At 42.2% G+C, this 26,016-nt stretch overlaps 2 protein-coding genes across 2 annotated transcripts in view; both read right to left on the bottom strand.

The window, feature by feature from the left end:
* RINT1 (RAD50 interactor 1) overlaps positions 1-1,703 on the bottom strand; it is a 24,286-nt gene extending 22,583 nt beyond the window's left edge. The window contains exons 1-2 of the mRNA XM_019543565.1: positions 1,670-1,703; positions 410-605 (exon numbers count right to left, since the gene is read on the bottom strand). Coding sequence (XP_019399110.1) covers positions 410-586 — 177 coding nt within the window. The 5' untranslated portion in view covers positions 587-605; positions 1,670-1,703. The remainder of the gene's footprint in view (positions 1-409; positions 606-1,669) is intronic.
* Positions 1,704-2,749: 1,046 nt separating this feature from the next.
* Positions 2,750-26,016, bottom strand: part of PUS7 (pseudouridylate synthase 7 (putative)) — a 30,237-nt gene continuing 6,970 nt past the window's right edge. Inside the window, exons 4-17 of the mRNA XM_019543567.1 lie at positions 24,593-24,677; positions 24,394-24,495; positions 23,373-23,517; positions 14,070-14,181; positions 12,207-12,284; positions 9,662-9,790; positions 9,295-9,420; positions 8,954-9,015; positions 8,596-8,756; positions 7,530-7,656; positions 7,226-7,327; positions 5,504-5,633; positions 5,171-5,262; positions 2,750-3,797 (exon numbers count right to left, since the gene is read on the bottom strand). Of these exons, the coding sequence (XP_019399112.1) occupies positions 3,661-3,797; positions 5,171-5,262; positions 5,504-5,633; positions 7,226-7,327; positions 7,530-7,656; positions 8,596-8,756; positions 8,954-9,015; positions 9,295-9,420; positions 9,662-9,790; positions 12,207-12,284; positions 14,070-14,181; positions 23,373-23,517; positions 24,394-24,495; positions 24,593-24,677 (1,588 nt within the window). The 3' untranslated portion in view covers positions 2,750-3,660. The remainder of the gene's footprint in view (positions 3,798-5,170; positions 5,263-5,503; positions 5,634-7,225; positions 7,328-7,529; positions 7,657-8,595; positions 8,757-8,953; positions 9,016-9,294; positions 9,421-9,661; positions 9,791-12,206; positions 12,285-14,069; positions 14,182-23,372; positions 23,518-24,393; positions 24,496-24,592; positions 24,678-26,016) is intronic.

Raw genomic sequence — 26,016 nt, forward strand, 5'->3', positions numbered from 1 at the left:
TGAAAAAGCATCAATTTGGATTTGAACAAATACAGTAAGTACATATATGGTTTGGCAATATACAGTAAAATCCCTGATATCTGGCACAAATGGAGAACAGGTGGGTGCTGGTTCTGTAAAAATGCAGGTTACCTGAGGGCACAGGGTTTCCACCCAGCAATGGAGCTGGGGTGGGTGGCAGCAGCCGTATGCAGAGCAGGGGTTGGTAGCTGCACATGGAGTGGCAGTAACGCAGTGTGGTGGGTGGCAGCCGGCACATACAAGCTTTCCCCCATGCTCCTCTGCATCCGGCTGGCCAGTTGGAAATTCTAGTTACTAGAAATGCCAGTTAGTAAAATCCTGCATAACAGAGATTTTATGGTACTATTTTTACTATATTAGTGAATATGAGAACTGTGAGAATGCTTACTTGCTCCTCCAATTGCCTTTTGTTTTCTGAGAGCTCTTCTATTAGCATGCCAAGTTTTGTTAGGGAATTACGATCATTTCCAATTTCTCTTTCCACAAATTCAGATACATAGTAGGGTATATCACAGTGATCTGGATCTCTAGCAACTGGTTGTCTTCCAATTTTAATGGCTGCCATTTTTTCTTCACCTGCAGCACTGAAATTACAGGATATTTAGTTAGCTGCCACCAACACAAAACTACTGACCAGAGGGAAATAGGGCCAAAGAAAATTCAGTTCAAAACCATTCTGTGAAAATACTGCTTCCACAGGACTGTCTACATGCGTAAGTCTTTGAGTAGATATGGCCTTTAACCCACAAAGTATGACACAAAGTTTGCTGATGAGTGTCTAGAAGAACAAAAACACAGCTACAAGCAAGAAAAGGTAACCAGCTTTCACTCCTCTGGTACTATATTTCTAAAAGCTACCTGATATTTGGACAGGCATTTAGTAAGCAATCCTACTCAACTTACTAAGATGAGCTGTTTGGGGAGTTAATGCATACTGTTGATATATGGGGGGGAGAGGGTGCGCGCATGTATTCGCGCGCATGTGATCTGCTTTTATAAATTATTTTTTCTGTAAGCCACCCTAAGCCTTTTTTGGGAAGAGCTGCAATGTACATCCAGTAAATAATTAATTTTATTTCTGGTTTAGCACATAGAAAAATAATCAAAAATGTTTTACAGTCCAACTCCTGCAACATTCTTCAAAACTCAGAAGCTTCGAAAAAAGTGAAATTTATATGTGAGCTGTCTGGTCAGGTTATCATCCTTACGTCAACAACCAGATTAAAAATGCACAAAACTTGTCAAATATTTCATATGTGCAGCTGAAGAAACCCACGGTCATTTGAAAATTTCTTTCAAAGAAGTTTTAAGCTAAAGTAACACGTGGAAAAGGGGGGGAAAAACCGCACAAACCATTTATACTTGTTACTCTGGTCACCGCACCAGCAGCGGGCAGGCTTGCCCGGGAAGCTGCAGTCGGTACCTTTGCCTTGGTGCCTTCTAGCTGCTTCAGTCCTGCACAGCCGCAGGGGAAAGACGGCAGAGGAGGGGAGCAGACCGGGCTGCTGTCCTCGCTGTCGCTGCCGGCAGCCGCAAGTCACCGAAGGCCCGTTTGCGAGAGAAGCGGCCAGGCCCGTGCCCCACAAACCCTGCGAGGTCCCACGACTCGCGCAACAGCCGCCCAGCGGGACTAGTATCGTCGCAGTACCTGCAGTAGGCCGGGCCCGGGCTCGACTAGCCGGGCCGCGCTTCGCTCGCAGCAGCCGCCGCCGCACCAGCCGGCCGCGTCAGCAGTCCCAGGTCTCGCGAGAGGTGGCGAGGTCGCCCGAGTGCGCGGATCACGTGCCTACAGAGGCAGAACGGAGAACCCGAACGCGCATGCGTGAGGCTGTCCCTCTGGCGGTTGCCACTTATTGCAGCGTTCCGCCTCGCCCCACCCCTAGTGAGGGGCAGAGCCTGGTACTCCGCCCCGCGCACCCTGGCCAATGGGAGAGCGCGGTTGGGCCCCGCCCCGCCTCTCGACACAGGGCAGTGAGGGGCAGCCAAGTCCGCGCCCCCGAGCTGCCCTGAAGCGCTCGGGAGGCGGGGCATAGCTTGAGGGTGGAGGGTGCAGCCGTGCTGGTCTAAGGACGGAAGCACGCGAGGTTCCGCGGGTAAATCCCAGATCTTTTATTGGACCAACTAATGCGGCTTAGTTGAATCAAAGAGAGCCCGGCCTCAGCGCTCCGATGAGTCGCAGGATTAACCCAGGGCTTTCACCCAGGAAATCTAGCTGTGCTCTTCTGCCACAGAAAACCTGCTCTACCACGATGTCTGTAGGCAAAATGAGCGGGACCTAGGAGCGGGCATTGCCCAAGGGCACCTCTAGGGAAGCCTGAAGTCTAAAAAAGGTTTGGAAGCAGCTACAATAGTGTGTGCTGAGATAGGGAAAGACCCATGCCCCCAAAGGCATCTCCCTCTGCTCCCAACTAGAGTCAACATTTCGGAAGTTTTCCGTTTTACTGAACACTGTTCTGCAAAATGCCATGTCGGTTTGGGTCGGGTCACCAGCCGGCCCAGGATGTCACCTTTAAGCAACTGAGAGTTTGTTTGTTTTGGTTTTTTTGAAGAAATGAACCAGTCACCCATATTAGAAACAAAACTTGGCGTCCACCTACAAGGACGTACTGCGCGTCTCCACAAATGCTTCTGGAAGTTCATTTTTTTCCTCTCTCAAGAAAAGATACTTAACTTTTTTCTATTGTTTGCACACAAACCCAATGCTCAAAAGACAACGCAAATAGCTTGCACTATTTACATGATTTATTAATTGAAGCAGCAGAAAACAAGTGTGTTTGGTTGGATTTTTAAAAATTATAACATCAAAATGCAACAGAACTGCTGTTAGAATGGCTTTTTAATCCTCTGGTGCCAGGAGACTGGATTTGCCCAGCTCATCCACTGCCAGCAATGGACCCACCAAATTTCTGGTACCCAGGAATTAGCTGCTATTCATGAATACTCATCTGGACTTCTTGGTTAATTTGTTTTTGTTACCTGTCCTTTTGTACTCTTAGAGATGAAAACATGCACAATATTTTTATAATAAAATTTAGAGCTCAAATAATTAAAAATGGCTGTACCTGCTTACATCACATAAATAGGAATGAAAAGTTTTGCCAATCGATTAATTTACCAATCAATGCAAATGTTACTGGTATTCCAAGGCTACTCAAATGCACTCCTCTGAAATAAATATTAATTATTCAGTCTTATTTAATACATTTTTCTCCTCTGTAATATTAGCATGCTTGCAGTAACTTTTATTCTGTGCTGACCTGATGAAAGTATATTCAATGCTTTCTGTACTTATAAAGAAAAAAGTAATTTAAAAAAGCAATTTAGTATTTCCAAAAATATGATATTGCTGTCCTAAGCCCATTTCTTCTTAAGTTGTAGTTGTGCTAGAGCTTAAGTATGTTATTGGCTCAGGTAATTAAAAAAGCCAAAGCATTAAGATTTTCTTTTTTTTTTCTTCTTTTTTATAAACACCCATATTGCAAATAATTATTGAATTAAATGCTTAAGCTAAAAAAAAAAAAAAAACTTAAAAAAATACAAACTTTTTTCTTCTAAAAATATTCAATCGTTTGCACAGGACAGGAAAATATGAAAACTCATTCATATTTTAAAATCTTTACATAGTTTTACAGCATTCATTCAGCGAAGCCATGTAGTATTCAGCTGTGTCTGGTTTTTTATACTCGTGTCCATTTTTAAGACTTCTCGAATTGCCATGGTAGCGTAAGTGGAAGGAGGAAGAGAGAATTCCATCTTCAAGGCCCTGAATTTACCCTCTGTTAGGTAAAAAAAAGCAAATAAACATTTCTGATGCTGTTCTGTCATCACATCATTTGTCCTATTCTAAGTATTTTCTCAAAGTTGTAATCTTAGCATGAGGTTCATAGATTGTAGGAGGTTGGAAGGGACCTTGCAGATCAGGTCCAAGCCCCTGCACTAGGCAGTAATGACAACTGGGGTCAAGTGAAGATTTGTCCAGTCTCCTCTGAAGATTTCCAGGGTAAGTGATTGCACCACCTCTGGAGGGAGTTTATTCCACATCTGGACACCCTGACTGCGAAGAAGTTTTTCCTAGCGTTAAACCTGAAACAGTCTTTCCGGAGTTTGTGGCCATTAGTCCTGGTTTTCCCCAAGGGTGCCCTGGTGAACAGCTGTTTGCCAAACCCTTGGTGTACTCCCCTGATGTAGCAGTAAGCTGCTACCAAAACCTCTCTTAGCATTCTCTTTTTTAGGCTGAAGAGACCCAGGTCCCTCAGCCTTCCCTTGTATGGCTTGCCATGCAAGTCTCTGATCATACGAGTGGCTCTTCTCTGGACTCTCAAGCAAAGCCCCCACAGCGAGGGAGGGAGTCGGGTCAGAGGCTGGGGTGAATCGGGCCCCAAGGGGTCATGGGAGAGAGCTGCTGGGAGGGGGGCATAGCTCAGTGCTCATGCACCCTTTGGGGAGCCATGGGTGGAGGGGCTAGCGCACCCCAGATTTGTGCCCAGGGCAGAGGCAGGCTACCTGCTGTGGGCCAGGGCTCCATGTCCCGCTGCCTTTCCCCTGGGAGCCATGCATCCCTTGCCCGATCAGTGGCTTGTGTGGCTCCCAGGGCAAAGGCAGCAGGGTGCAGAGCCCCAGCCTGCAGCCTGCCTCTGCCCCAGGCACAAATCCAGGGGGCACATGTGCCTCCTATGCCTCCCCCAGGAGGCGCATGCAAGGGCAGGGAGACTCCCACCCCTACCCTGTGCCTCTGGACAAGCCTCCTGTAGCTGTCGCACAACCCCTGACCCAACCCATCTGCCTCTGCCTGCCTCTCTTTCTGCCTCTGTGCATTTAGTCTGCCCCTCGCTCACAAGCCACAAACCCCCCCAACCCCACTGCTGCCCCTCACTCCTGACCTACAGTATACCACATCCTGCCAGGGTATGCAGGGACCCTACCCCTCCTTGGTCTCCAAACTCTGCCCCCAAACACCCACAGCCCCCCACACCTTCACAAACAACACCCTCCCCACTCCCCCACTTCAAAAATAGCATCTCACATTCAGATCTCTTGATTTTGAAGAGTTTGTCTCAATTTTTGATCGGGTGGGGTTGGCAATACTGTTCTAACAAACTTTATACTACACCAAGTCTGTAAAAATCCATAAAAATAGTCTTACTCTTACCTTTAGGAAGGACAGGTAATGGTTTTTCCTCCAATTTGTCCAAGTCCGTATTAAATAATGGGATTTTAGGATCATCATATGCAACAACCTCCCTTTATAAAACACAGGACAAGACCTTTTATATTTAATTTTGAAATATTCAACTCTCATAAGTTTTAAACACAGTTCCTTAGTTTGGGCATAATATGCAAAAAATATAAAAGATTCACATCTATCATGCTAGTGAACAAGCTACAATATTGACCAGGAAGTGGATGCACAGGAGAACAAGGCCTGTTAGCATTTTTGCAATCCTATTATTTCAAATATGTTTCCCTGTATACTACTACTAACCAGTTGACATTCTGAGGTCGAATGATGATCTTTCTGTAAGCTCCAGACAATGAATAATCTCTAATTCTGTGTCTCATGTTGTTGATATCAAGATTGTCAGCAGTTAGCATTTCCTTGTAGGCATCACCAACTGCAATAAAAGGTAATCTTTTTAATAAATGAAATACTAAGCAAGTTTAATCTTAGCAGAACACTAAAAAATATTCATTTACAAGCAATTATTCCCATTTTCAAAATTCCTCAGATCTCAGAAGAAACTTAGCACATACAATGTAAACACCTCCTGCAAAATATCATTTTTCATAAAGCCCCATCTGCTGGAGTCTTGTGATCATGCAAGAATCTGTTTCCATTAAAAATATTTTTCTAGCCCTGATCAAGAAAGCAACTGTAATCTGTGTTAAAAACCTCATAATAAGAGAACCATACATTTACTTTCTTCTAAAAAAACCTTATGGTTTTTGGCATCTTACTGCACAATTCCTGAATGTTTGCAAAACCACACATATTAAAAAAAAAAAAAGGAAAAGAAAAGAAAAAGAACAGGAAATAATTGTTCCTCTGTTGTTGGAAGTGACAGGAACAAGCCAAGTGGAAAAATATTATAAATGCACAGGAATAAGCTGATAAGGAAATTTAAATTAATGCCCTAATAATGCTAAACCACGTTTTAACAGCCTTATACCTCCTTTAATTCAGGGATGTCAAACTCAAGCCACACTCCTGCAGGATCCAGACTGCAGGGCTTCTCAAGGCAATGGAATGAGCAGTGGTGAGCCAAGTAGCTCACCCCTCCCCTCCAGCCTGCCAACACACATACCCAGTGGGGGCTCTGTGCTCTGGATTTCGGTGGCAGAACCCTCTTCCAAATTCCTGCTCCCTCTACCAACTCCTGAGGCCCACAACATGGCTCCACAAGGTAGGTATAGCGTGTAGGCTGTAAATCCAACACCCTTGCTTTAATCATATAAAAACAGATGCATTGTAATGGATTAAACTGGTATTTAAAAAACGTTACTATGTATACTTTGCACATTTGGTTGCTGAAACACTGTTCAGTCTCTCTCTCTCCCCACACAAATGGCATCTGCTTTGTATTTTAAAACTTACTAGATCAAATTCATTGCCAGCATGTAACTTCCACATGGTCAGGAAGTTATAATCAGGAATGAATTGCCTCAATAGTGAAATAGAGTTGTGTGCAAGAAAATATTAGTGCTGGTCTGTCACCACTGAGCACACTTTGGTTCTAAAGTATGCTACATATAGAAAAATTAAGGATAGTATTTTTAAGAGCTTTTATTTAAAAAAAAAATTAAGATATATTTGGACTAAATTTGGTTTCCTCTAGTGGATGCAAATTTTTGCTTCAATAGAAGTACTTTAAAAAGTTATTTTTAAAACAAACATTTCCTGAAGATAAACTTCTTTCTAGGTTGACTGTACTTTTCATCAGAAAGATTTGGCTTTTTTCAAAAACCTCTTCCTATAAAGTGATATAAAACAGGTGCATACAATTAAACAAATGATGCAAACTTTCTGCTGCAGGTAGGAAGAACTGAGGGGTGGACTAGGCTCTTCAAGCTTTGCCTTAGCTCTTTCCCCTCTTCCACTGCTAACAAAGTTATTTTTTTCCAAAATGAGAATTGGTCTATTTACAAACTTATGCTGAACTAAGATGTTATATAATAATACATATGAAAAAGAAAAAGAAGTACTTACTTTTATGCTTTGGGTATATAACATCAAACCCAGGTAATGGCATCACTACATCATGGATAGTATAGTCCTCAACATCTGCTTCCTCAATATGAACAGCTGTGGCTATAATTCAAGCAATTTTCTGATTAACATGAACACGTGTTGTGTTTTTTAAACTGTCACAGCCATTTGTTCTTGACTTATTTTAAAGAAGTATTTGATTTAAACAAGTTTGATTTTAAATAAAAGTTAATACTGACAACACTGCGTGCCATAAAAGGTATACACTTGAATAAAAGATGCATATACCAACATTTAAGTTTACCTCCTTTAAGGACAAGATCTCCTGGTACAGCTTTAAGCCCATATTCTTCTATTCTTTTGCTTACAGTGTTATTCCATACATAACTTTGATAGCTGTGAATATACATCAGACGATTATTCCTTGGTATCTGTGATGGAAAAACAAACAAATGATGTTACACCCAGCAACTGGAATTTTACTTATTGTCTCCAGTCAACAACATCTGACAAATAACACAAAAAGAAACAATTATTTGAGGTTTATATATGATTTCTGGACTTAATTTAGAAGAAATTACTTGAAAGAGGAAAAAAATGTGAATCAATCCCTCCACTCAAAAAGCTAGTATTTTCACCTTTGGTATAACAATTTTTCAAGTGCATTTCTGATGCAGCCACTAGTTCTGCTGAGGCTCATTTTCAACATTGTAAGAGAGTACTTCACTTCTAATAAGCTTATAGATATTATGGTCATTTGGCCAAGTACTCTAACCTCTTGTATAACACAAGCGAAAGAACTTTATTCACTACAGCAAAGCACCAGCTGCAATTGAACTATACCTGGCATATGGAAAGACCTAATACTAGTTTTAAAAGAACCACAATAAAACCAGAAATATCCCCACAAATGACAAATTAACGGTGAATCTATTTCCTTTGACAAGTTCTTACAATAGTTAAGTTACCTTTACTGTTAATTTGATTTGATTCTCTAAAACCACAGAAAGATTTTAGATAAAACTTTTTTTCCCATGTGATGTGCACATATCCATACAGACACAACTGAGATTAAGTAACTATGCAGCTTCCATATTAACATGCAACCAAATTTAGGATTATGTTATTCAGTGTATACAGGTTATACTTATAATTCACTAAGCATCAATTTGACTAGAGAGTCTCAAGAATAAGTGTTCTCTTTCTCGCTCTCTCATCCAGAAGGACCCAAGGGGGTATCCTAAGACAAACACATATAAAACATGAATATGAGTGTCTTAGGACAACCAAAAATGATTAATACATTATTAAATCTAATGTTAAGACAAAAGAGCCCAAACCCACTCATCCCACAACATTTTCACACTCACTATGGCAAATGCAGAGATTATATTCTTCATTCCATACTTTGAAAGTCCCCGTAGAAGCTGTCCTTCCACACACCTTTTTACAGGTAGTTTTTTGAGGGCCGCTGATGGATCTTTAGTCCTTGCCCACTCTTCTCTACATTTTACTAAATACCCTTTTTCAGCTGCAACAATTTAAGATAAATTATGTTAGCTGCAAAACAAACATTTCAACTCAATATACATTAATGAAGTTGAAAATCTTAAGTGTAACTAAGAGCATTCACATATATACCATCCTATAACAAAAATCTGAAATCCTTCTCCATCTATGTTGATCCACCCAAACATGAATATACAACAAGTATTTCTTAGTACCTACCTCCAGGTCGTGGTTTTAATATTAAATCCATGACTTCATTCCAATTATTTTGTAAAATAGCTCTAAAATTCAACAGAAACACATGGGGGTTTTATTGCATTTCATTTTTTAGATCTGCTTCTTTGAAGATCAAATATTCTGTAGATTTACATTTCTTCAGCTATAGCTAATATCATGTAAGACTATTGTCGCTACTAAGAGATTCTGCTCCTGACTCACAAGAACGTGACACATACAATATGAGTGAACTTTTTGATTTAAAGAAAAAAAAAAAACAGTAACATACAAAGATACAGTTCTTAAAATATGCACACAGAAAATAAATGAGGAACAAAACATACCTTCCAATCTGATAGGTAGGAACAGCTGTGGTTCCAAATCTCTGCATTCCATAATAATTAATGAATCCAATTTCCTTGAGAGATAGCATTGCTTGTTGTACTTGTTCATCAGTTCCTGTTATATTTCTAATATAATAGAAAGTTGCTTTTAAAAACAGGGTAAAGTCTCCACAAATAATAGCTACCAGATCAATCTGAGCTTCTCATTTTGCACTCCTTAAAACAGTTGTCAGTCTTAAAGTTTAATGCAACTGTATGCAGATTTTTTTTTTAATCCAGTATCTTTTTTACTCATTTATAACTTCTCAGATGTGAGCTGAACACCCTGACCCAATTAAGGAGGTAGTCAGTGGCACAACCCCATTACCTGAGAACAACTGTGAAATGGTTTCCTTGCAGTTCTCCCAATTTCAGTGGATGGCTCTTGTAACTAAAATTTCCCAACTTAAAGTTCATCAAACATTTGTTCAAATGTGCAAGCCTTTGTGCAGTAATTCTAAAAAAAGCAAGAGATTTACAGTGACCAAGCCATTCTAAGAAATACTTACAGCTAACACTGTGTGGGGATGCCAGTCTTTCAAGAAATACTACAATAGACCATTTAATTCTCCAAATTTCTTCTGTTTTTAACTAACCTAATACATTTTCTAAGTGAAATATCTAAAAGGGAAGGATAGATTACTTTCAAGACACATCTACATAATCAGCAGGTCTCCCAGAATCTAATGTTAAAACATTCACTTGCAAACAAAAGCAAAGTCAAGGCTGCCTCAAACTTTTTAGAATATCAAGTTTGGCCATATAATAGCACAGAAGTTCAACTACAGAAGATCAAGTTTAATTGCATTTTAACTTTGCATTTCTTAGTCTTCAGAAGTTTTAGCACACAGCACCCCCACAACACAAGTTTAACTCCACCCTTTCTTAACAATGTCTCCAAGTACCAGCCAACACATTTTAAGCACCTGCCTTTATATAATGGCACTTATCTCAGAAAATCCACACCCAAATTAACCACAGTCATGGCATGATCAAAAATGCCACAAAGCCATACCCAAGTTACTATTTTATCCATGGGAGAAGGACCCATGGGAAGGCACTGGAGAACTATCAGCATTTGTATCTTTAGCCTGTTTCCCAATTACAGGTCATGTGGGGAACAACTCACTCAGGCTTTAGCTCCAGTTGGACTAGTGAGTGAGGGTTGCAGGTGGGGACAGAAAAATGTTAGAACAACGCTAAGAACCACAGTTAACCGCACAGTGAAGACACATACCCTACAGAAGCCGCTGTGTACTTTGTAACGCTTTAGGAACCAAGCACAGCAGCACTGTAGAACATAGAAAGTTAGAGTTGGAGGAACATCAGGAGGTCATCCAGCCAAGTGATTCTCAACCATTTTTTGTACCAGGGCTCATTTGTAAACATAGATAGCCAGTTCCGACTCACAGCTCCCTTGCCCTGCGGGCACCCCCCCACTCCTGACCCCCAGACCCCCAACCTTTCCTAGACCTGCTGGTGCCCCTCACTCCCAGCCCTCTGTCCCCCACACCAGGGCCCAGTGTGTGGAGCTGGGGATGGGTATGTGGGGTGGAGGGATATGTACACTATGAGGGGGGGCATGTGCCCCCCAGATTTGTGCAGGCATGGGGCTGCAGCCTGGCCAGACCAGCATGGGCAGGAGCCACCCCCATAACCCAGTGGGTGGGTCCCAAAATGGGAGGCTGGACCAAGACAGCAAGACTAGTTGCTACTGCTGCCACCATGAACCCCACAGCAACCAGTGCCAGCAGCACAAGATGTCATGAACTTGGGGAGGGGAGGGGGGGAGGTGACTCACCCTGCCTTCACTTCCTCCCACTGCCAGCCACTTGTGTGCCAGGCCACGGCTCCACCTTGCCACCATAGCCCGGCTGCCAACCATTAGTCTAGACGCCCTGTACTGCAACTCACCTGCTGGACCACTTAGGCAGCTCCAGCCTGTGCCTGTGCACAGTGAGCGTGAAAATGTTATGGGATAAGTGGGTGCAGGGCTGAGGTGGGGCAGAGCTGGTTGAGCCTTGCTGCTGCTGCCCCCCCGGATCCTACTGCTGCTGGTGCCTTGTCAGCTTAGACAGGCAGATAGAATGGCCTAGCAAGCTGGATCCAGCCTGCAGGCTATATTTTGCCCACCCCTGAGCTGCCCAAGTATTGCAAGGACACAACAGCAACACATAACTTATGTTGTTGGACATTAACTAATGCCATATTATAATGTAATGCCAAGGATCTTCATTGTTTGTGATTTCCAGCAGCACATCTCCTTTCTTATCTTCCATGATATTTCAAGGAGTATGTCAATGAAAGAGGAATAGGAGGAGGAGGAGGAAAGTGTGTAAGGAATAGTTCTTGCTCTCCTTCCTGACTCCTTTACAGGATATTTGGTAGGAAAGGATGGCAGGACCCTCATGGTGGGATGCAGCATGTCAACAGACTAGTGACTTCTGCACTACTATTAAGTACTGCTTCTGCTGTCTTATGAACATTCTGCAACATGGCAGTTTGCTTGCGATTAACCTGCTGATCCCGTCAGATCCATGGACTCCACACCTCCTACCTACAATTCAGAAGCTGCAGCTTCAGTAAACTGATTTGGAAAACTAGAAGTCACCAGGGAACCCCTGTTCTTACAAGAAGTGTTATACAGAACCTAACTGCAAAAATCATGATTGAGCCCTTTACTGAATCAGGAAGCAGAAAGTACTATTTTGGTCTTATATGCAATAGTGTCTTCCAAGTAAAGCTAATACATCTGATGTGAAGACCATGCCATGAACAACAAAATGAAATGCACATGCTATATTTAACGATCTACAGGAAGGTAGGCAAGCAACCTTAGTCTGAGAAGAAAAATGCAACACATCTTTACTTACCTAAGAACAGCAATCTCTTGAACTGTTATAGCTCTTTTATCTTTGGTTCCCATGTAGGAAAATATGTTTGGCTTAACTCTTTAAATAAGAAAAAAAGAGTGATGAACGTATCAGTTTGAGTTTAAAATTAAAAAGCCTCATAAACCCTGCACAATTAAAGTCAGTGATTCAATTAACATTAGATACAAAAACTTAAATTTATGAAACTTCTTGGTTTAATTAGATCCACAGAAATCAGAGAAAATGTAAGTTAGCATGTTTAGAAACAGTACTGTAACTTCATACATTTACAGTATTTCCTAATACTGCATATTATGAATGTTAATTCATACACAAATACCTAGACACTGTACAAATGTACAATGATCAAATCACCATAAGCCTGTATTTCTTCACATACACTACAATCTAAATCATGTTTATCTCAATGGGCAGCTAACTGAATGTATACTGTGACATTCAAGTTAGCACGACAGATGCACCTATCTGTCCCATTCCCATGACTTGCCTTCCCCCTCAAATTTTCTTTGCCCTGCGCAGCTAAGAAACATTCCCTGCTATCCCACTTGTGGGCAGCAGGTGGCAAGACTACTGCCAATTTAGAGTCTTCATCAAGCTGGATACATACCTCTTAATTAGCAAGTTTCCAGGAATCCTGTTTTTCAAATGCCATTACCATTTTTACTCGAATCCAAGACACCAAATTCAAGCCATCTCCCCAAGGCTTAAATTGTATGCAAGGAAAACTATAAATCTGTTACAAATTTCCATGTATAGAAACTAATTATTGGATGTTTGTCTGAAAATTCATCTTCCCTACCACTACAGCAGGGAAAGCAGGGACAGGGGGGCAAGCAGCAGCAGGGGACAGGTAACCAAATCCCTGCCCTCTGCCTCCCCGTCACCTGGGTCTCATCCTCCACTACAGTGTCTGTGCCCCCCCCATTTGACAGCTCCAACTCTGACAAGGCACCAGAGGCAGCTTGAGCCCTATCTGGGAAAAGCTGCGGCTGTGGCTCTGGCTCCAGCTCCAAGTGAGCATAGCAACCTCCTCCCATAGGCCAGTACTCAAATTCAAGATGAGGCTTTTTCTGCCTTCACACTGAATGGGGGAAAAACACTTTTCTTGGATTTAAGTCAATATGGTACCACTACTATGCTAAAGGAACCAAGCATTCAGAAGTTAAAATATGGACTGGATACAGCTAGAGCTGCGAAGTGCTGCATGAATTCTAGTGGGGAGAGAACAAAAAGTACTCCTCTGGCTTTGCAAAGACAGAAAGATCTGGGCTAATGCAACAGCAAGCAAAAGGAGGTTGGGGATCACCTACCTTTGACAGAAAAAGGAATCAGTGGTTAGAACAGAACAAAGATCAATAACTGCAACTGCTACAAAAGCCAGTTTCTATGACCATAATATTTATTAGTGCTTTTTGTAGTTGTATATTTTGAAACCTACATGCCTAAAACCCTTGAGATAAACAATACTGCAGCTTTCTTTCACTGGGGAAAAGGGGCGTATTCTTAGAATTATTCAAATGGAGACTATAAACATTTGCTAGCATAGTGCCTTATGGTAAGTTAATTGAACTAAGAATACATCTAACAGTTATACTATGCCATTTTAATTAGTCAGGACTATTTTACTTCCCCTTCTCACTCCCCAAACTTAACAAAACATTTCAAATTTGAACTCTGAAAACCAAATCTGTTGCAATTATCAGGCATACTGAGATAAACGTTTCCTGTGTTGCACTGGCAAACTGACCTTAAAAGATATTTACAATATCATGAAAATATTTGGCTTTTACTGGAGGTATGTGCTGTTGTGTGCAACTCAAAACAGTAAAAGAATTTTCTTACCTTAAAAACTTTGACAGCACATTAATAGCATCCATTGTATCCTTGTTTTCCTTATATAATACAAAGTGACAGTAGTTTCCCCTAGATTTTGGCCAAGAGTGTTTTCTTGGATCTTTAAAACAAAAAGTGAAAAATGTGTTACTCAGTCTGCTAGTGTTATTATTAATTTTTTTTGTAAATATAAAACTAATTTACTTGCCAATGTAGTCTCCATTTAAAAAAAAAAACCTTTTAGAGTTAGTCATTTCTAGTAGTCTCCATCTGCATCTTACTTAGAAAAATATAGCATTGATTGGCAGTTTAACTGAGATATATGAAAAAATGGACCGTCTCCAAGTGACCAAGTTGTAAATCTTCACTGCAATGTACAAGGTTATTAACCATGTGACTGCCACAAATATTAATGAAAACTGCATGACAAAAGGAAGCATCATTTTATCTGAAAGCTATGGCTATTTATTTAATGTTATACTGTTTGGCCCTGCTCCTACAGTGAAATCAGTTTTAGCCTTGGCTTCACTTTGAACAGTTAGGCACTTTGGATCTGGGTTTGCTTCACTGCTTCCTGAAATCAATAAAAAGACTTCAGTGACCACTGGGTTCACCCCTTAGTGTATGTGAAGAATATTTTAAGGCTAGACTTAATAAGGTGCGATTCATTTATGTACTATAACTGTACATGTAGCAGAGTTCGAGTTGTACTGAATACTTATTCCCAATTTACCAATGCCCCAAACTATTAGAATTCTCTTTAAGGTAAGGTGTAATAATGAGGCCCTACGTGGGGAAGACACATTTTGTAAAGTATAAAAATCAATAAATAATTCAAACTCACTTTTGGCATTCTAAGATTACATAACTGAAAAACAATTACCAAAATTTGGGGTCAGATTTTGAAAAGGCTGGATAGAGAGCATGTTTAAGCTTCTGTAGTCTAAAAGCTGTTCATATAATTTTAACCACTACTTTCAGAGGTCTGAAAAAAGAAACAAGACTGTCTGAGCCTGTCAGATATTTTGAAAAGTTATTATTAGACAGTGAAATTTTCAATGATAAATATTATTTTTATAGTCATTTGTCATTTTGGAACCAATCCTCCATCCACTGAAAGCAAAGAGTCTGTCAAAAGACAGCAGTATATGGACAAGAAGGACCTCTTTTTTCGTTTTAGGCTCTTTTATAAATAAGTAACTGAAGACATTAAATACCCTCAGAATTTTTAAGTAAATTTCTCCCTGACACCTATAAGGAGTTTTCTGTAAAACAAACAGCTTGATCTGGTCCATGTTCGGTCTGCTAAGAGCTACTGCTTTTTCTTGTAAATCACCAGTCCTCGTTGGTTTCAATTTCTTCTTACAAAATTAAATTTTAGGTTAGGTGATAACTGAAGTAGCAAATTCATTTTAAAGAACAAAAGGTATTCTCACGAAAAATATATATCGTTAGAGTAGGACAAAGGAGAAAGGGACAAAAATGATTCACAAGGAGAATACTTTTAAGTTTCAAGTTTTTCCAAAATGTATCAGTTAGTCCATATTGTACCCAAGAGGCCTGATCACAGCCAGATTAAGATCTAGGCACACTATACCACAGGATCCCTCAAGGCTTTACCCCTACAGCCCTCAATTTGCTACCCTGTTCCCCACACAGTGATGATAGCTATAGACCCAATTTTTCCCTGCCAGAAACGACAGCGAGAGCCTCACAAGATTTACCCAAGCGGATGGAAAGGACCTAAAAAGGGTTAGTGAACAGGGTGCCTGCCTTAAGGTGATATTAGCAGGGCTTCCCAGCACAATGGGTCTTGAAAGTCAATACTCCATTGCAATGAGCAGAACAGTTCACATCTTTCAGAATATTTCATCAAGTTTTGTGACAACGCAGGCAAGCCCTACTGTATCAGTTACATAAACTCAGTTAATATTTTCAAGCTTTTTACTACAAGCACAAAGTCAAAAAACATATGTGCAATAACATCTTGGATCCTGATACAAATCATCTTAATCTAGTAGCTGGGGCCCTAAACATCTGCATATGCCATTGATTTCAGTGAGACCAAAAGTTTCCCCATTATCTTTAATACAGAGATGTCTTGGTCCTGTAAATCACTTGTTATATCTATTTCTCCATATATTTTAATTCTTGCTACTTTGGCCACAGTCTTCCCTATTTAGTGGGTCTGACTGGTTGGCATTTCATTTTACCAACATGAAATGCCAACATCTCTTACCTGTTGCAGTTCTGACCTCTGTCCCAGTGCATAGCATAAAGAGCATAAAAGAGCAGTGTTTAATTTTTAGACAACTGAAGGGGTTTAGAGGTGAACATGCAGGTTTATGGTTACGTGGTTCATTATGCTGTAGACTGCTATAGCATCCAACAGTTATGTGGCAGATGACAGCAATTTAGACAGTTATGCAATGGAATCGTGCAGAGGCAAACAGTGAATATATGGAAAGCTTCAATCCAAGATGCAAAGAACTTCACTGTGGAAAATGGTGGAGCAGCATCGCTGACAATTTACTGACCTAATAAGCCCAGGCCCCAAGTACTCTAAGCACTACACTTATAAAAGCTTTGCAAGTTTTCATAGTTTAGAAACTATTTTTGTAACCATTTACATCATAAGAATAGTTCATCATATGTGTCAGCTAACGTCAATTATTCAATCTTTAAAAAGTCTTGCTCACCCAGGGGACCAATTCAAGATTTAGACCTCATACATTACTGCTGTACAAACACAAAAGACAGAGACTGTCCTTGCCCACACCCTGACCCTGGAAGCATTTATGCATACCAAGTGTTTCTCTCACACATGACCCTCTCATTGAACTGAATTTCAATGAATGTACATAAGTAAGTGCTTTCAGGATCAGGGTCTAAGAATCTAAGTTTAAAGGCATGAAGTTCTACTGCAGCATTTGTAGTTGCTCCGGAAAAGATGTTCATCGTAAAGAAATACCCTTAAGGTATTTCTTTTAAAAACAGACACCAATTGAAATCATCTTCACATTCTATTTGCAAGCTGCCTTCTAGTTATAACTGTTCAATTTACTACAGACACTTCACTGTAAAAAATGTTTAAGAATATAAACCTCAGTGGGGCAAGGTGAAAGGTAATTATTACAACTCAATAGAAAATAAAAATGGTTTGGAGATTACTTTTGTGTTTGCAAGTATGCATACTCATGCAAAAAGCATGCAAATATAAGATAGCCTAGAAAACGTTAATGTGCTACACATGACAAACGTAATGATAATATGTACCAAGTTTTGATGCTTAAAATACTTCATACCAAGTAGCACAGTATTTCTACATTTGCTTTGAAAAAAGTCTCAAAGTAAATCTATAGTTCCTATTTGATCACTATTTATCTTGGAGGCCATCAACTGGCAATGATATGATTTAATTTACTCCTAAATGACATAAAATTAAATTGAAATATGCCCAATTTAAGCCAAAAAAAAGTACTCCTACGGCATTTCATCCCACTTCAAGTAAAATGGTTTAAGAAAAAAAAAATCGCATTTAATTAAACTACTGGCATTCTGCATTTAGATAAACATTAAACTTTAAAATCAACTTAATTTATCAAAGATATCAGATATGCAACATGCTGTTATACACTAATACTGGTGCACCCCCTACCCCAAATTTAAACTCGGTAACACTGAATACTTGGCAAGTAGTGAATATTCCTTTTTTGCTCCAAATCTCATCATTATTTTTACTGTCCAAAAGCAGTTACTCTAATCTATGATGGACAGACAGTTTTTGCATATATACTCAATTTTAACAAGGAACAGGCTTACGATTAAGCTGAAAGCCTAAGCATGTTCAGCAATTTTTTTTTTAAAACCACTACTTCAAACAAGGGTTGTTACTGAGGAATAGCTTAATAAAGTATTGAAAAATAAAACTGTGGACAGATGCATATTTAAAGGCAGGACAGGATTCAATCCCTGATCCCAATCACGCCTCCTGCCATGCCACACATGCATGGCTGGATGCACTATTTTTAGAGGTGCACCGATACATTGGTCTGATATAAAGAAAATTTGCTGTATTAGATATAAGCCCAATGAGGCCAATAATTTGGCTGATAAATGCCTGTGCTGTGCGCAGCCACAGAGCAGCACGGAGCAGAGCCAGCAGTGTGGAGAGCTGCCTCAGGCTGTTAGGTTGGAAGAGGGGGGGAGTGATGTTGGGGGGTAGATCAACACCCCCACAGTGAGGGAGGGAGGGGGCAGGAGTCTGCTTGCACCCTGAGAGAGTCTGAGGGGGTGCCCCCTGGATCTACACAGGGCAGGCAGGAGGGGCAGGCTGGAGGCGATGCTGCATGGGGCTCTTCTTGGTGGGGGCTGGGCTCAGAGCGGGCACCGCAGTGCTGGGAGGGGCTTGCAGCCACCGCAAATTTCACTGCAGCAGCCCGGCTCCATATCCTGCCTTCACCCCCAAGCTGGGAAGAGCCAAGGCTGTGCCCGGCAGCTGGTGGCAGCAGCATCGCTGGGAGCAGACCTGTGGCAAAATCTGGGGGGGCTACAGCCCCCTCCCAGTGCCTCCTTAAATAAGCTATCGGTATCAGTCCCCAAAATCCCTATCGGCGCACCCCACCCCTAACTATTTTGGGATTGGGAATCAGATCTCAATTGCATCCTACTTCTCAGTGCAGGGAGAACCCAAGATCACGATGCCACATTCCCCCTGCACTGGCAAGCTGAAAGCCAGGTGCCCAACAGTCAACTGGCTCTGGGACTACATTGGGGATCAAAGAGGTCCAGTTCAGTCTCCAGAACTGATGGATAATCAACTGATCATCAGCTGGTTCAGGACTACAACGGAGCTCAAACTGACTTGGGTATAGTTCCAGTCCAGACAACAATCAGCAGATCATCAGCCAGCTCCAAGGACTGCGCAGGGGGTAGTTTGACCTCCAGTGAGAAAAGGTAAGTGGATCAGCCAGCAGGGCCAGCTGAAGCCCTAGATTGTACACAGACCTGGCTGACACCGATTGTTGGCTGGTAGGGATTGAACTGGAGCCAGCTGTAGACCTCAGTGTGGTCCTGACCCTGCTACACATTCAGTTTAAGGCACAATGGAAACCAGCCACAAAAATTACACTTTCACTGAAAGTGTAATATTTTTGTGGCTGGTTTCCCTTTCTCTGGCCAATAATTGCCTAACATGTGGCCAGGTTACTAATTACATTTTATGTGTAACATCCATCAGATGCCTAACAAACACATCGGGCTCGGTTTCATAGTTGGTAGGGTCAGAAGGGACCTAAGCAGATCGAGTCTGACCCCCTGCCATGGGCAGGAAAGGATGCTGGGGTCAAATGACGCCGGCTAGGTGGCTGTCTAGCCTCCTTCTGAAGACCCCTGGGGTAGGGGCAAACACCACTTCCCTTGGAAGTTGGTTCCAGCTCCTAGGTGCCCTGACTGAAGTAGTGCCTCCTGATGTCTAGCCTGAATCTACTCTCAGTCACCTTATGGCCATTGTTCCTTGTTATTCCTGGTAGTCCTTGGGGGAACAGGGAGTCTCCCCCTGCCTGCTGGTCCCCCTTTGCAAGTTTATAGGAGGCCACCAGATCCCCTCGCAGCTTTCTCTTGTGGAGGCTGAACAGGTTCAGGTCCCGCAGCCTCTCCTCATAGGGCCTGCCCTGCTGCCCCCTGATCATATGAGTGGCCCTCCTCTGGATCCCCTCGATGCTGTCCACATCCCTCTTGAAGTGCAGCGCTCAGAACTGGGCGCAGTACTCCAACTGCGGCCTGACCAGTGTCACACAGAGGGGGAGGATCACCTCCCTGGACCCGCCTGTGATGCATCTATGGATGCACAAGGTGCAGTTGGCCTTCCTGACTACGTCCCCACATTGGCGGCCCATGTTCATCTTGGAATCAATAGTGACTCCAAGATCCTTCTCTTCCTCCGTGCTGACAAGAAGGGAGTTCCCTAGCCTGTAGGTATGCTGCTGGTTCTTCCTCCCGAGGTGCAACATCTTGCACTTACCCATATTGAAACCCATCCTATTCTCATCCGCCCACCTTTGTAACTCATTCAGATCTAGTTGTAGCCTGTCCCTCTCTTCTAGCGTGCTCACTTCTCCCCACATCTTAGTGTCATCTGCAAACTTGAACAAGGTGCTTTTCACCCCCTCATACAAGTCACAGATGAAGACATTGAACAGTGCAGGCCCGAGGACCGAGACCTGGGGAACCCCACTGCCCGTGTCCCTCCAGGTCAAAAATGACCCATCTACCACCACACTTGGGTGCAGCCCTCCAGCCAATTTGCGACCCATCTGACTGTGTAGGCATTGACACCACAGTTGCCTAATTTTTTAATGAGGATGGGGTGAGAGACAGTGTTGAAGGCCTTCCTCAAGTCCAGAAAGACTACATCCACCACGATACCTGCGTCCAAGGCTTTTGTGACTTGTTGATAGAAGGCAACCTATCCGGGTTCCAGGGACGACTGTAGCGTCCTCTGGAAGCTCTGCAACCATGCCCACTCCATCCCTAGGGTGCCTTCCTGTCTTGCCTGCCACATCTTGATGGAAATACGTAAGAGGGGGCTGCCCTGATTTTATTATGATGACCACCCAAATTATGGTCATGGACTTGTGGGTCAATTGCATGGCTTCATACCATACCTACACCGTTCCCCACGCCTGGCTGATGGCATCCTTGCAGATGTCCTACTAGCCATAGACGCAATCCCTCTCTAGGACTTCTGACCCCTTGGCCCTCACTCAGCCACATTCTGGCTCTCAGACCCCTCAGCCTCTCTCCTGACCTCTCTCCAGTTGCCAGACCCTTCAGTCTCACCCAACCGCTCTCTCGGATACCAAGTCCCATGATCTCAGCCTGCCCCCTCTCCAGGGAGTCAGCTCCTCTGTACTGTCCTAGCCGTTCTCCAGACCCTCAGCCCCATCCAGCCCTGTGCTCTATTCCTGGCCCCTCACTGGGCCTCTGAACCCTCCTAGTCCTGGTCTTCCCTAGTCTCTCACTGGGCCTCTGGACCCACATGGTCCCAATCTTCCCTGGCAAGTGCTTTTCTGTTGGGGTGCACTCCCCCAGCCTTCCCCCTCCATGGGGTCACCCCACAAGGCAGTAGGAACTGAGGCTTTCCAGTGCTCCATTCTTGCTTTTCCCTGGAGTGGCCCACATATGGCATTTCATGGAGGCTGCCCCGCCACAGGCAGCCCCATCAGACCAACAAGCTCCAGTAGGGTGCAGTTTTAGATCTTGCCCAGGACCGGTCTTCAGGCCCACCTAATCTTGTTTGCCCCTGTCTGGGTTTCAACACCCCACCTGGGCTGCTAACCACCAGGCCCCCTGGCTCTGGCTCCATCTCCTACCCTCTGAGTCCTCCATCTTGGCCCCAGGTCACCCTAGGCCCCACCTGCTAGTGTCATCCCATGCTTCACGCCCCTTGGCCATTTCCTCTTTCGGCTGTGCCCCCTCCCCCCAGGACTTTTGGCCTCTCCTAGGCCCTGGCTCTGACTCAAGGCCAGCTGAGAACTCCAGGCCCACCTGGCTCTGGCAGTCTCCCCTGTGGTCTGTTTCACCCTTCAGCACCTCCTGGGCCCTAGCCCCTGCACAGGCCATTCAAGATTCTCAAGGTCAGTCCTCTAGCTGGCAGCCCCCTCATCTCTGTGCGTCCACCTTCTCAGCCTCACCTGGGCCTTCAATAGGCCCTCCAACTCTCAACCCCTCTCCCAAGACTTGCCTGGTCTCCCATTAGGTCCCTGTGCACTTGGCCCCTCTCTCTCCAGGCTCATCTAGTCTCTCAGCAGGACCCAAGCCTCTCTTAGGGCTCTCCTTGTCCCTTCACAGGCCCACAGACTCGCAGCCCCCTTTTTAGGGCTCTGGACCCCACACTGGGTCCATAGGAAGCTCCTCCATCCCTTAGTTCCTACCCAAACCTCTGAATGTCATTCTCCTTGCTGGCATTCAGGAGCTGCAGCCTTCCTGCTGGGCGATATTCCTGTACCTGCTTCCAAGACGTTACTGCCAGCCTTGCTCCAACTAGAAGACTCCCCCACCATCAGGTAACTCCCTTGCTCATCCTAGCCTCACCTGCCTGCCCCCTGGACTCTACAGTTAGCCCTGACCCCCACCTGCCAGTGGCTCAACAGGCTGCCAGAGCAACTGAAGTGGCAGGCACATCAAGTGCCCTGCCATAGGCTCCGTTCAAATGAATGGGAAATTTTATATTAATTTTGAAAGTTTTAACCATGAGTTTATCTTTAATCCCACAATTCCGTGATTGTACAATTCCCTTTAGGTCCACTTACATTCATATAGACCAAATTAAACCACTACCAAATACTGTATTTACTCACATCTAAAATGACTCTGAATTTAAAACAATCCCCCAATAACTAGATTCAATATATTGAAAATTTATAAATTTGTCATAATTTTCCAAGTGTAGAATCTAACTATTGAAGGGTTATCTGTAATACCTCCCTCCCATAGCTGCAGGGGGCAGTCAGTTGGGGAGAAGGGGGAAAGAAGGTCAAGCAGCTTGTCCCCTGCTTATGCCTGCCCCTTTGCCACCTCCTCTCCCACCCTCTGCTCCATGCCAGCAGGCTCCATCCCCATTCAAGCATGAGGCACAGAGCATGGAGCATAGCCCCAGTCAAGCCCCTATAGCAGCTGTGCAGGCTATGCACCACTGCTGCTGGGCCAGGCTGGGGCTGTGCTCCAGGCTGCAGCATGCACAGATTCTACAAGCATGGAGCAAAGATGGGGGGGTGGGCAGGCAGGGGAGCAGAGGCTGCATGTTGGGGAGAGATGTAGGAAAAGAGGGTGCAGAGACAGCGGGGAAAGGGAGGCAGCAGCCGCGACTACAGCCCTGACCCCAACAGCCTCCTGCTCCCCAACTACCAGTTCTAAGACAAGGGGGTCTCCCCACCAACACGCATTAGAAGGGGGAAACATCATCTTAGAATCAAGTACATACAGTAATACAAATAATCTTATATTGTCTGTTTCTGACTCCCAAGTTATCAATACCTCCCCATTTACTATGAACCAAACAAAAAAGTCTTACCTTTCCTACCTAAACCTACCCACTTTGGGAAAATAAATGATTTTATATCATATCCTATAGGATTTAAGGGTAACATTATTAGATGAGTCACTATAGAGAGCTGCAGCTGCCTCCAAATTCCAATTATAAAGTATGCCCTTGCTTGACAAATTAGTAATTTTCAGGTTTTTTCTTTAACTTGTAGTTCAACTTTAACTGTGATTTTACAAAAGAATTGATAGTGAAAATAATACACTCACTTGCCAGTGCCTTTTTCCCAGCAGCATGATAAGCAACAATATATTTTTTCCCATCTCGGTCTTCTGTTTTAGTTTCTAACCCAGGAAACAAGGACTTCACAGCCTGGTGGATAACTGTTCTTTTCTCTTTGGTGTCTTCAATGACCTAGGTTTAAAAAACAAACAAACAACAAAGAGCACACACAACTGCCATGAAACTTTTGGTCCCATTAAAACACACCTATCACAATAAAGTACGATCACATCATACTTTAAAAGGCCTACCTTTTACTGTTAATATGCACAGTAATACATACTTATGCAACTACAAATCCTGAATTTGTCATTTGGAAACTAAAACCACAGTATTTTTAAATTCACCTGTTGTTCTTATCCAAATTTCACTTATCTGAATGGTGAATGTATCCAAACCATGTCTCTAAGGCACTTGAATACACTATTTACAAATAAATCAGATGGCTTTTTGAATGTAGGAATGCTTACTTAACTGTGAAATTGCCAATTTTGAACCAGCTCCAAACTTTCTGCCCAAATTTAGCTAAGCAGAACCTCATAGTATTTCAGTTACTTAAAGATATCCAATAACCCTTTATCCTGTATACTGCTTTTCTATCTTTGTTACTGTGAAAAATGAAATTCACCTCTTTTCTATTAATTCCTTGGAAACTTTCTTTCATCAAGAGATTTAATTCCTATTATATAATAACGCTATAAAACAAAATACCTAAATACTGCAATAAAATCATGATCATACAAAGACGAGTAACATATTTAAATCTTATGCAAGTGGTAAGTCCTATTGAAACCCCAAGTGACTTATCTTGTACATTAAGTTAAATTCATCTTTACACCCTTATAGGATTGAATCCTAAATTTGCAAGTTTTGGCATCACCTATTCTTATGTCAAGTTCAAATTAGTCTTATATCTTGCATGTAAAATAGGTCCTTTTCAACCACACACCTCTGCCACTTCAAAAAGAATGAGTTAGCCAAGTCCTTAGCATTGTTTTACCACTTTACCTCTATGGCAACACTAGTTTCTTTATTCTTAAAAAGCTGGAGCTCTTCTAAACGTTGCTTGTCTTCATCTGACAAAACTGTAAATACTTCCTCCGAAGGATCCTAATATATACACAAAAACAACAACAACTCACAAAGTGACACTTTTTTTTTTTTTTTTAAATTATCATGGTATTGCTGAGAGCTATTCAAAATTCACCTCATTATCCACTGGAACAGTAAAGTCATCTAAATGGCTTACACGCCCATCTTTTCCTATTTCATGAACAACGAAGTCAGAGTATCTGACAAAAAGAAACACAGGTAGGTCAAAAAAGAAAAAAGCATCCTATTCACAAGTCATTTTTAGTACACTTTATTCAATCTCTAAATTCAAAAGAGTAGACATTATTTATCTGAAATTCTCTCCTGCAAAAAGTACCCAAAGATAATTTAGATATTCTCTTGCATTATCTTTAGCCACAGATTAAAAGCTCAAAATTAAAATAATTCTTTTTTTTCCACAATTGCAAAAGCATTTTTGTTGCTATAGGATTATTAATGAGTACAAAGCCATCAGTATTTAACAAAAAAAAACAAAGAAAAAAAAGGCTACCCATAATAGGATATTTACTCTTTCAGGAGCAAGAAGAATAAAATAAATTATGAATAACTTAAAATTATTGGAACTTTGCAAGAGAACTTAAAGGATAAAAGTTAGATCTTTATTCTCAGGGACATATTTGGTAGCTGTGTTGGTCTGAGAAAAAAAAGAAGTGCAAAACTCTAGAACTCTTGGTTCAGAGAAGATACCAACTAAGAAATCTCAAGATAATGTTTTTGCAATTTCTTAGTTGGTCTAATAAAAAAGTATCATTTGAGCCAAGACTTCTAGAGTTTTCCATTTCTTTTCATCTCAGATCAACACAGGTACCAAATACATCCCTGAAACATGGAAGATGCTAAATTTTAGCTGATTTTGGACTTAAACTTCACTGCTGAACAAGACAGATTTCTACACATCCTGCCTTTCTGCCATCTGACACCACCAGGGAAGGAATCCTGCCTTATCTGCACATCAAAGAGCAACTCACGAAGATATTCTCATGGACCCAGAGGAACAGCCTTCCACCTTCAGCTTCCTCTGTGCAAAAATGAAGTTTATTTTCTACCTTTGGGGATTTTTTACCATCTTTAATTTTCCCTGAGCCTGAGGAAGGGCTCATGTGCCTGAAAGCTTGTAGAATAATTTGGTTTTTTTGTGATTCTTAGTTGGTCTAATAAAAGGGATCATCTCTGAACCAAGAGTTCTAGAGTTTTTCAAATCTTTGTTCTGGCATTTCAGCGTTCTTTTGCCTAATTATTTTACGCATATCCCAGTTTTCAAACTGGTACCTGGAGCTTGCTAAATTGATTTCCTTGTCATTCACAAGAAGCCAAAATCTTTCACAGCTTCCCAGGAAAGATATAATTAGCAGGTCACTGCTGTAATCTTTGATGTTACTAAACCTTTTTTTTTCCCAATATAGCATTAGTAAAACTGGTTATCTATATAAGAATCCTACAATATTTACTGTATCTTCTGAATCGTTTCCTTGCCTACTAATTTACAAATCCCTCATTTACATTCTTATTCCTACTCAT

This window comes from Crocodylus porosus, unplaced genomic scaffold, assembly GCF_001723895.1.
Source record: "Crocodylus porosus isolate Cpor-Errol unplaced genomic scaffold, CroPor_comp1, whole genome shotgun sequence".
Lineage (NCBI taxonomy): Eukaryota > Metazoa > Chordata > Crocodylia > Crocodylidae > Crocodylus > Crocodylus porosus.